The sequence below is a fragment of the Lipophrys pholis genome, assembly GCF_963383615.2.
Source record: "Lipophrys pholis genome assembly, chromosome: 1".
Taxonomy (NCBI): Eukaryota; Metazoa; Chordata; class Actinopteri; order Blenniiformes; family Blenniidae; genus Lipophrys; species Lipophrys pholis.
Window position 1 is genome coordinate 48,630,861 of NC_137635.1, and position 12,326 is coordinate 48,643,186.

The 12,326-nt window shown below is 46.2% G+C and overlaps 1 protein-coding gene across 1 annotated transcript in view; it reads right to left on the reverse strand.

Moving 5' to 3' along the window:
• Positions 1-9,127, reverse strand: part of cadm3 (cell adhesion molecule 3) — a gene marked incomplete at its 3' end in the record, with an annotated part of 90,244 nt that extends 81,117 nt beyond the window's left edge. The window contains exons 1-2 of the mRNA XM_080474219.1: positions 8,826-9,127; positions 7,064-7,221 (exon numbers count right to left, since the gene is read on the reverse strand). Coding sequence (XP_080330345.1) covers positions 7,064-7,154 — 91 coding nt within the window. The 5' untranslated portion in view covers positions 7,155-7,221; positions 8,826-9,127. The remainder of the gene's footprint in view (positions 1-7,063; positions 7,222-8,825) is intronic.
• Between the last annotated feature and the right edge of the window lie 3,199 nt (positions 9,128-12,326).

Consider the following 12,326-nt stretch of genomic DNA (forward strand, 5'->3'; position numbering starts at 1 on the left):
CCACTCAGGAGATGCTCCTCATACCTTGATCAGAGTCAAGGGCCAGATCTGGAATAAAAGCCCGGCCTGCACCTTTCCACTGGTCAGTGTGCGACTTTGAAGCTTCCACTTGTATCACGGCCACAGACTGATTGGCTGGCTGACCTTCTTCAATGTTTAAACGATGGAAATATATCCCGTGGTTAAAGGAAAAAACATGAATCTTTCTCTTTCGTAAGACTTTGAGGATTACAGAGTGAAGCAAATTAGATTATTTCTGCATCCATCATTAGACTGCTAGTTTTTTTTTAGCTCTCACACAATCTGACATCAAGTCCTCCACTTGAAGCATAAAGAGAAAAAACATTTAAAACAATTTGCATTGCAGATCAAAGTTATTGGGAACAATAACAGCATTGTGAAATTAAAAGGTGAGAATCCACTTAGCGTTCATAAAGAAACAATCAACCCAACACACAACTACACTGTGGAATAAAACTTTGAAATTCAGTGCAAAGGCATAGTGCAAATGAGATAACACACCATTTTCTCTGCTCCCGATTTAAACACGTAGCAGTGTGATATCGTTTGCAGCTTGTATTAAGAAATAATTTTCAGTATGGATATATTGACTCAGCAATAAAATAAAGAAAAAAGGAAACACACAACAAAAGTGCATTGCAATCCAAAAGTCATCAGTTCCTATAGACCACCTACGGAGGTGCGTAAACTCGGTCCACATAGCATGGATTCGGTTCCTGCAAGCAGTGCAGAAAAGTCGGCGCTCACTCCAAACTTTCCCCACTCAGCTTCTCCAAAGACATCTACAGAAGCAGAAGTGCATCGCACTCCCTTCCCACCGCTTCTCCACTCACATCCCTTTTTCCAGAGCATTTACTGTATCTGCGAACTCCAGTGAAAAAGACACACGTCATCTTTTTTTTTTTTTTTGCCTTCCAGGAAAGACTCATAAAAGACGACCTTTTCCACTTCAATGAAAAGTAAATCCATGCTCTGTAGTATCAAGTCTAATGATCCCACACCCGTCATGGTTGTTCTTGTTGACAATGCATCCTCCCTTCCTCCCTTCCTCCCTCACTTCCACCCCACTTTGCAGTGTCGGCGTGGACATTTTCATCCACTTATAATGCCGCTGCAAATGATGATGAATATACTAATGCTGAATGCCAGGTACTGTGTCAATGCAAAAGGCATTCTAATGATATTGATTGCATTTTAATAGCCGATGTATATGAGAGCAATGAGCATTCAAGCAGTGTAGTGTAATGTGATTGTGAGGCAGAAGGAGTGCAGCCGAGTAGTCGAAACACAAATGAACTCCAGCGACCAGTGGCTGGATCACAATGCAAAAGAAGCCTTGATGACGGTACCATCAAACAGCTTCAACCGTGAAACCATACCCTCGGTATACCATAAACTTGAAACTAGAAGAATAGAAATGTATATAATACATGTGGAATGACACTCAAGCCTGCTTAAGTGCAATGATACACTTGTGGAGTTCATTTGTTTCAGACCGGGATACTGAGTAATCGCTCTGACTGTTAATCAACCAGTCAGTGTTAAAACTATCAAAAGCGCCACGGCATGTGCCAAGAGAGGACGCAGCCTGAAGGACCCCGTCTGCCTGGCTGCTGATTCACGTTGACATTGTAATGGTGGTAAAGCGCAAGTGTCAGATGTCAGATTTATTCCAAGGGAATTATGCCCATGAGATTTTATACCACATTAAGTACCAATTTGGAGAGCTGCTCCACAGTCCTTCCCCAACACTGGTTCCATATGTGACAGCTGCACTAAAGCCTCGCCATCCGGCGAATGGACAGCGATACCCTCAGCAGAACTAGAAAGAGGTCCCCAGACAACACACAGGTGAATTAAAATGGTTTTATGGCTGTGGGATCAGTGATAAGATCCCCCCACAGACACACTCCCTAGCATGAGCTAAAGTGATGGCATCATCAAAAAGAGGTAATAAACAAGAGCAACCTCTGCTCTTTTGTTGGTGGAGCTCCTGCGCTCTGGGGGAACCCTCAGCACTCAGACTCAATCAATACAAATGCTGCTCTTTACAGCCATCCTCTTGCATCTTCCAGCACCCCATTGTGGTTGGACTTCCACACAAACACACATCACAGTGATTGGCTTCAACAAACAGATACACCTTTCCAGGAAGCCTTTGGTCTGGTCAGCCATGCGTCAATGACAGGACGGGCGATTTCCGCCCCCGCAGCAATCAATTAAAACATCCCGTTGGAGAATTCCAGCAGAAATGAAGTGGGATGAGTTTTGGAGGAACGGGAGTGAGGGGACTGTTCAAAGTAATAACTAGTCGAGGGATGTGCATTATAAAAGGGGCTCTTTTTTGTTGAAAAGAAAAGGTGAATTAAAGTATCTCAAGGCTGGCATTGATGTTGTTGTTAAGTTTTTCTAATCTGCAAGTGCCTTTATGGGGTGATGTCTTAAAGCTCACAGTTCCTCTACTTTCTTGACCCTCAGTTGTTTCAGAGTGATAAGTTTTTGTTTTTAATAGCACCTAAGGGGAAGTTGAGTGTGTTACCACTTTGCAAAACCTCAAGAGCGCCTTCCTGGTTGGTTTCTCTAAATGGCATTTGCTGTTATTATGACGGACGAAGGTGAGATTGATCGGTTGTGATGTAATCTCGCATTGCCTGAGTGGGCCTAGGTGGATGAGATCTGCCTCAGATTGATGAGGTCTAATGGAGTCTTATTTGGGTGCTCCTTGTACCGCCAGGATCTGCTGATACTGCTGTGTCACTACATTTTAAATCGACCTAATTTACTTACAAATTTCTTATCAATACTTTCCATTTTTTTTAAATTTACGATATGTAATGTAACAGCATCTTTGTAGATATATGAAGATAACATGAAGACACAGCAATGTGCATAATGTATGACGCAAATCATCCCCAGGGCTCTGGTGCTCATGGTGAGAGCTTTGTTGGGAGTTTAATCAATCAGCCACAGCGCCTTAATTAATCGGCATGATGAACAGGAGAAATAATTGGTTTTCTGCCAGATGTGAATCTGTTGCAAACTAATGCCAACCAATCAGGATCCGATTTATAATCACAAAACTGATCTGGACGACAAAACACTTAAAGGATCAGAGAAGAATAAACACATTAGACAAAGGAAGTAATATGGCTCTGGATTTAAAATCCTGATAGGAGATTCGTCTACGTATTGTACTGAGTACATTTCAGACACTTAATTAGATCTATGGGGTGTCAGAATCATCACCAGTCTGACTGACTGAAATATAGTCTATGTGTTCCAACATGTCATTGTCTTTTATTTTCCAAGAAACATGCATATTGTTAATTAATTGGGACGATCAGTATGAGACGAATTAATTGGTCTTCTCCCCAGATGTTTCAGAATGAATGTGTAGAAAACTAATGAGGGGTGTCTGGTTTTTCATTGAAGTGGGAAATGTCATTAGCTGTGCCCCACATTGACAATAGTGATCAGCTCGCGCTGAAATCCGACCAGGTAACCAGAGCCCGACACAAATGGAGGAGCGACAGAGCCAATAAATATTCGGAGGTTGGGATTGGAAGCCACTGGTTTAGCCCTATGCCAGTGGAGCCAAATGGAAAAATAGCTTAGGCCTCTTATTAATGTCACAGTGGCTAGGCGGTAATTCCCCCAGGCTCTGTGTACCTCGGCTTGTTAATGAGTCACTGCTTATCAGTCAGCCTTGTTAACAGGCATAGGCCTCCCATCCAAACCGCCTACTGCTATTGTGAGCTAGCCGCACTGAGTATTAGCCAAATGTTCCCCCATCTTGGCACACAGGAAGTCAACAGTAAACAACAGCAGCACACACAGGAAGTGGGCTTTGAGCCAGTGAGAAAGAGCGGGTCCAGGGGGGGAAGGAACCCATTTTGTGGCAGGATAAAGTGCACCGCTGGCAGAGAGACACACACACATACTGAGCCCTCCTGCCTGTAAATCTTACCACACTAACGATTGGTCCACTGTGCTCACATCCTTTAATCCTTATTCATTACTGGCCTCAGCTGGATGCATCGAGATTCATTCAGTGGTTCTGACTAGCAGAACTCGCTGAGGTAAATAAACTATTAGACATGTTTCTTGTCCCGAATGCAAACATTCGACTGGGGTCTGAGATCAGGCTGCCGTGGAGTTGAGGGCCAGGTGGCTGATGGGAGGTCGCAGCACGCTGCTCTACTGGCTGTCAACCGATTACTCCAGCAGACAGACCCTCCACTCTCCACAACAGCCCTGAGGTAACTGGGTCAACAGTACAGAACCAGGGCACAGCCGGCCAATTGCATGCCTAATCTGTGCCCTTCTGAGAGGCACTTTCCATCCGCAGTGCATGGCTGCACATCCAGCTGTGGAAATGGATATGTCAAATGGCACGCAATTAGTGTCTCCTCGATTCGTTCACTTGCTCTGAGGAAGCCTTGGTCACATATAAATCCAGGCAAAACAGAGTTAGTGCTGTCCTCTCCATGACTTTGACATATATTAAATGAAGATGAGAAACTCTGGAGTTCAGGTTTGCTGAGGAGTTTAAACGGTCATGACATGCTGCATGCTGATTGCTGTATAATAATCAACCCTGCAGCTCTTGGGGGGGGGGGACCTTTTTTTGCTCTCTTTTTGTCTGCTTAGATGATGAAAAGCGACAAACAGCCTGGATGTTTCTTCGTGTTTTGTTTTTTTTAACTTCCCGGTGGACTCTGAGTGGAGCAGTAACGGGCAGCCCTGCTCTCTGATGGCTCATCTGCTTCCACATTGATTTGCTGAGCTGATCGTTTTTCCTCTCTGATACATAACATTGAATTATTTATGCTAAGTAGACCCTTCTGTTCCAGCGCCTCTTAGCATGGAGATCTCCATTATGACGGCATTATCTGTGCCCACCCCTCCCAACTCCATCTTCTACTTAACGGCTCTGCTGCCATGTCACAACAACACCAATCAGACAGATCCGAGCAGATGTGAGCGATGAACCAGTACTCTGCAGATTACTCACATTTCTTCTGAAAAGGCAAGGCCGTTAGTTACGTTTCTCTAATGTAAACAAGCACCAGCCAGCACAACCCATACATACATATATCTATACTGTGTCATCCCTGAATGTTTGTTATTGTGCTTGAGGGGCTATTTTTGAGGTCCCATATAAGATATATTTCTTCTTTTCCAGGAGGGGAAACTTGAAGCTGTTATTTGCTTTTGTATTAACTACAACAAACAATTTCAGTGAGACTGAGAGGAAAACAATAAGGATTTTTACTGAATTGGGTCACGTATGTTATTAGGTTTACTAAGACTATTGATTATACCCAAACGACACAAGGTATTGACAAAAGAATTTATGACAGTCCACAGCATGCTCCCTGAATTTTGTTAAGTCAGCACTTCGCTTCTCTCAATCACTGTTTGACATGTTTTCTCATCTCTAAACGCTGTCAGACGTCCTCGGCTTAATTATTCTCCTTGACTGACATGATAATGTAAAACAACGCTTAGGTGAAACCAAAGCAAGAATTGGTCATGCATGGTCAGACCTCCCTCGAGGAACACCTTAATCAAATGTGACGTGCGTCTGAATGCAAGCCAAAATCGTTTTTCGGGCCCAAATAACGAACCACTGCCTGGGGTTTACAATGACGAGCTATACAGCCGGGGTCAGCACGCTGATGAGAGATTGATATTGTGTCATCAGCGCTTCAATCCAAAGATTGTTTGTGCTTTTCTCATCTCCCACAGCTTTCTGGGCCTTGACAGGCTTCCATTTGAATTTGCTTAGCAGTGACCTCGTCCCAGCTTGTGCTGTCGGCTCGATTGTCTCTCACTTCGTACAGCACTGACCACTGTGCGCCCACACTGAAAATCTTTAATTTCTCCAAGATGCGGAAACTATGAAACAGCTGATGTGGATAAACAAATGCAAAGCACAGAAAGTGTGTGTGTGTGTGTTCGCATACCGGTGGACATATACATGTGCACCGTGCCCATACATATGCATGCACCATACATCCATGTGGATTCAGATTTGTCAAATGTGGGTGTGGGTGTGCATGGTTGAACATTAGAGACCTCCGAGGATATATATTGCAAATGCAAATGAGGGAATGTGCATTAGAAGTCTTTTCGCCTGCCATATCATCTTATGGTTCTTTTGCCAAACTCTCAGTGCAATTAAATCTCAACAGCAATGAGAAAATGCCAACAGGAGCCTACCTATGTCAATCAATTTTCTATAGATTTAGGAGCAATCATGATGCACCATTCTGCCACTGGCATAATTTGCCTTCTAAAGGTTACCAGCAGCAAGTTGCTTGAGTGTTATATAATTGGAAAAGTACACTAGACAGTATATTCCCATGTTCACTTAGAACTCGCAGCAGGGATGATACCATTACGAAGTGCTTCTCTCATCACATCCTTTCTCACCATCCACTTCCAGCCACGCCCAGCTCATCACACTTGGAGCTCCTGCAATAATGAGTATCGCGTGTTTGTACTGTATGGAAGCTGATTTGTGGTAATTTGAGAAAATACAAGGCGGCCGCTTTCTTTCTCCAGGTTGCGTGACCCTCTTGTAGAACTAAAAGTGGCCAATGTGGGCAAGACAGACAAATAATGAGCAGGTGAAATGTGAAAATGTTCTGTTTTTGTGATTTAAGCAAACAGTGCATGTGATGATGTCAGTGGAGGGAAGGAGGACAAAAACAGTAAGCTGCAAAGAAAGTGAACCACTCCAGCAGGGACCATCGTGTTGGGCCCCGTGCCCACGTGCAAGTCACACACATTCCTGAAAAACAACGGCACAAATTCCACTGGGGTCCAGGGAGGTGGGAGTGTCCCATGTGCTTATTCACGGCTCTCTGATTCTCTTGTCATAATACAGGAAACCACGAAAAAACCCTCAAGTCTAAAGATAAGGGGCACCACCAGTGACAGAGAGAGGGGGTCGCGGGGGTCGGGAGCCCGGGGAGAGACGGCGAGATAGAAAGAATAGGTGGCAGATAGATAAAGAGGGGGGAGATGAGCTCACCATCGACAATGTTGCTGTGAACCGCAGCTGTGAGAAGGACTGTCAATAAGCTGACACTCCATAATGCGGAGAGGGCTGATGGGGAGGCCATGGTCGGGCACACAGATCCGCCTGTCTCACTGAATCCTCAGGAGGGCCGAGGAGCTCTGGAGCGTCACCTGCAGGGAGAGCAATAGAGAGATAAAGAAAACAGGCAGGGAAGGCCAACCGGCCACTAATTGCGTCCCCTGCCATTGGTTGTCTACCACTGAATAAACGCTTGGCCCACCCGTTACTCATGCGTTGCTCCACGGGTATTCATCGATCTGCTTGTGTCATACCACAGTGAGAGGCGATTGAGAGAGGAAGGGGTGGGGTGGGGGGTTGGGGGGGTTGATAGAGCCAGGAGAAGATGGGGATGGTGTATACAGATGGTAATAGAAGGAGAGGAAGGGGCTTCACATTGCTGAGAATTTATTCATCCACTTTAACAAGCTGTGCGTGCAGGGAACTGGAGGAAAACGGGGTGTTTTGGACCAGGCTCCAACTAACTCACGCTAATTAAAAACAACGCAAAGGCGCATTCATGCAGCTGGTTGCGCGAGAAACAGGGATAAAGGGGGTAAAAAAGCATGAAAGAGACAACAGCAGTGGAGAGATGCACCTGCCGCCCTCTGAGATTACACGGTGCGCTCTGCACAAGGTTGGATACAGACGGACGTACATAATAAGAACGCTCGATCTCTCTTCTCTTTCTCTCGTTTCTGTCACACGTTCTATTTCTTTTTCTCCCCCATCTATTGCTTAAAATAGCAGAAGCCTGCGCAGAGGTGAGCCGGTCCATCTGCGAAAGGCTCCCCCCTTCCATTGTCACCGCGGCTGTTTTGTTGCCTGCGGGACGGGCGTGCGGTTAGGGCGGGGACAGGGGGAGGGATGGAGGAGTGGTGGTGGAGGTGGAGGGCAGGGCATGGGATGGGTTGGGTTGTGGAGACTGGGAGGGGTGTGTGTGTGTGTGTATGTGTGTGTATGTGTGTGTGTGTGTGTGTGTGTGTGTGTGTGTGTGTGTGTGTGTGTGTGTGTGTGTGTGTGTGTGTGTGTGTGTGTGTGTGTGTGTGTGTGTGTGTGTGTGTGTGTGTGTGTGCATTGTTGCTCCAGCCCTTCCTGTTGAGTGATAGCGAGAAATGAAAACAAAACTAGAGCAAGTGCATCCATGGGAAATAACCCGAGCAGGCTGGGCGTGATTCAACCCCAAGTTCGTGCGCTTTTTTATTTTTACTCTTTACGTGGAGAGCCATAACAGTAATAATGATAACATCAACAATTACTCCCTGCGACGCAGCGACGCACCACGGCAATGTTTCCCCCCTACATCACGGTGCGCTCTCGAAACAGCTTCTCCTGCACTTGCGGGGATATTTGGAGCCGGTGGGATGAGCTTTGGATACTCTTGGAAGAGGCTGGTGGCGAGTTGCAGCGCGACAAAGCCAAACGAAAAGAGCCTCAGAGGGAAGGAAAAGAGAAGCCGCGACAACAAAACGCGTATTTAGAGTTAAAAAAAAACAAAAAAAAAACACGCAGGGATTATAGTCTCTCCTGGGCTGGCATAAGGGATTACACATACGCGCGCATAGCACGCACACTGAGTGCGCACACAGACACATTCCTGGAGACTGAAAAGCGTCAGCACTGACAGGTGTCTCCAGTCCGCCCCATGGACCACAACCTAACCCATGTTGGGAAAAATAATTACGCACAAAGTGCCAAGCATTGCGCACACACACACCGTTATAATCCGCCTCCGGAGTCGGTCTGGCTGGTGCTGGTCTCCAGTAAGGTCTCCACTGAAAGGTTCCCTCCTGTGATGCGCAGCGATCTCCTGTCCGGATCCCTCTCTCTCTTCTGATCCGACTTTTTTTGGGTGAAAAAAATATCCTTTTTGTTTGACTCCTTGTTTTGTCGTGCCTTATTTTCTTCCGCTCTCCCTCTTTCTCTCACTCTGTTTGTATCTATCTCTCCTCTCTCTCTCTCTCTCTCTCTCTCTCTCTCTCCGCGGCTACCGTTCACTGCAGCAAAAACAGACTGTCTGAAAGACGAGAGGGAGGGGAGGGGACAGAGAGGAAGGGAGGGAGGGATGGAGGGATGGAGGGAGGGAGGGCATTTTAATACGATTTGGCCCGTACCACCGGGATAACAGGGCCAGAGCAGGGGCCTACTGGCAGAGAACAACATGAAGAAGATGGAGCAGATAGAGAGAGGAGTGTGATCTTTCCATACCGAAAAGAAATCACCATAATGGTCTTAAAATACTCCACAGTGCGCCCAGCCTATACTGACCTTATCTGGCTTTGAAGAATTGTATCACCCCATGTTTTTTATCTACTGAGCAGTCTCCTCACAGGCTCCGGTCAACATATCTCCAACACTAGGAGGTCAGCCGGAGATGATTGTCACGCTTCTCAGCGGAGCGTAATGTTTCTTATCGTTGATGTTATGGAGCCATTACTCCTATCTCACAGATAGGGCCCCACTACTATTTCCCGTAGGCTTGATAATTTGCAATAATGATGTTACTGAGTGCCTGGCCTTGTGGAGTTGTGGGACTTCTCTCTCTCGGTCATATTCTCGGAATACTGCTCGCCTGCACATTTAACACTGACTTTATTGTCACTTTTTATCACTTTGAAATTTGTATAATACCCCCATAATGTCTGAACATCGTAATGTTTATAGGGTATCCCAGAGGAATGGGCAGTTTTGCATATGTCTATAAACTTCATCAGAGGGTGGTCCTTGTAGTTTGGACGTTTCGTGCGTCGGGCACGTTTGGGAATCCAAGGGAGAAAGAGAGATGGGGTGGGAGGGTGGGGGGTGGGGGGGTTGTTCAACTTGCCAGAGAGGATTAAGGATTAGTTTTACTGGCGGATTAGGTCTGTGTGTGGGGAGGCATGATGGGGTTAAACATGGATGGTGGCAGCCGCACGACAACCCAATCAGTGGCGGTGGCGACAGAACTGAAAACCCTGGAGGTGGGCTTGGAGGGGCTGCAAAACAATAAAAGCCATGGGGAGCCAGGAGGGGTGATTTGAGTCATGGCGTTGGAGAGATCTTCAAGCGAGCAGCCGCTTTCTTTACTGACTGCATAAATCCATCAGCGTACACAAGGATGCAGATTTTGCCTAATGTATAGAAGAAATCAAGAGTCCACCTTCAGGGGTCCTTGAAAGGATTCCAGAAAGGTCCACACCCTGATTTCACCAAATTGAAAAGCACACAATGACTATGCAACAATCCTGATTCTCCACATTGTATTTACAGTTCATGATTCAGAATTCAAAAATCTTGAGACGGTATCCCCTGGTACCATGAGTCATTTATTTTCAAAGAAAACCTGAGTCTTTATCTCTCCCTCTGTCTCTAAACCGAATGGGAAAGCGGAGACGCAGCATCTGGCATCATTAAACACTTGTTATGAGGACAGAAAAGGCTTTAAACGTTTGGTTGCTGGCACTGCATTAGAAAAGCTTTTGCTCCGGTTCAAATGAGTGGACAGCCCCAGGTGCTGAAACCATCTCCATCCCTCCCTCCCTCCCTCTCTGTCTGGGGGCACCCCGGTGTCCTCTGATGTCACTGTGTGAGGACCGGAACCCGGAGCACACAGTCCTATGGACCGTGGAGGACGAAATCCAGGAGCACAGGCCGGGCAGTCATAGATAGGCTTCTAATGGAGCTTGTATTGCTCTCCAGTGCCACACCAGAGCTTAGTTTCAGTGGTTTCAGGCTGTTTGCCCATTTTAAATCTGCATATGAAAGCAGTGACCTTTGCGCACCATCCATCTGAAATTCCCATGCAGATATACAGCTACTGGACCTTTGCTAAATATCCGCAACTCAGCTAGAATTTTGTATTTTCACACCCATCTTCTTTCTATCTCTTGTGCCGAAGCATAAAGCAGCCGTATGGAGCACAAAAGGGTATAAAACACAATGCATGCTCATCTCTGTTATTATCTCCCAACATCCAAAAAGCCTTTTATCACACAGCAACATCTCTGCCGGGACTCGAACCCGGAGCCTCTGGATTAGAAGTCCAGCGCGCTATTCCATTGCGCCACAGAGACGTAGGCACATTTTTTTCAATCAAAACCGGGTTTATCCTCCCCCCCTCCCGCCCTGTGCAGCATCCTCTCCATCTCTCAGCATCAGGACCGCAGCCTGGCCGGATGATACCGCGCCGGCCGGTAGGGGGTGCTGCAGCCGCGCAATCATTATCCTCTTAATGCCTCACACACGGCTGGAGCCCGCTTCTTTCCATCCCCCTGCTGCTTTCATGTTGGAGGTCTCGTCAAAGCATCATAATGGCAATATTATTGGAGTAAAACTAAAGAGATGAAACATCGTACATTACAGATGAATCAGCGGCGATGAGGTAAAGCGCTCTTTCTTCGCAGGGAATAAACGACCCATGTTTTCATTAGGCCGCTTCAGTTTGAGTTTTGCTCAATAAAGGGAAAAAACAGCTCGGCGGGGTTTGGTGTGAAGAGGCTCAAGGTAAATTCCGCCTCAAAACCCCACCAAGATTGACCCATTTCATTGTCCATCACAATATAAAATTGCAGTGCGATTGATCTCACGTGGAAATGAGCCTGCAGCACAGATTAGAACCGAGTGTGCAGGAAATCATCTACATGCCAACTTCACAGCAACCAGACCTGAACCCATGCAGCCTGCAGAGAGGGAGTCTGCTGACGTTACTGTAATAATTCTTTTCGAGCTGACAACCGTTAAATATATTTGTCCAGTAACAGGCTCTGAGGGGAATAATACACGATCAGAACCATTAAATTACCTTTTGAGGTTTACCAACACTGACAGCGCAGAAAGTGTGCTTTGTAACCTTCACAAGCAATGTTTGATATTGTTTGTGGGTCATAAATACATTTTCTCACCAGCAAACTGTAACGACATCCAAGTTGACAGGCGTTTTTTTCTTTGAGCCGTGTGTAATAAATTGATAAAGCAGTTTTGTTAGAGGTAAACAGATTTCTCGACACGCAAGTTTAGCTGATCCAAACAGACACATTTAGGAAACCGTGTGTGTTCGTGCAGGGAACATTTTCTGTTGTGGTTTCTGCGTGTATCCCACACGTACTTGGTGATTTCACATTACACCGAGGCTTGCTTTTATTCACACAGCAGGACAAAAGCTGTTGAGGTGTAGAGTGAAACTTCGGTGCAGGTTCAGTGGGAGGTAAGGCCCGAGGCAGGCTGCCGGTGAGGAGCCTGT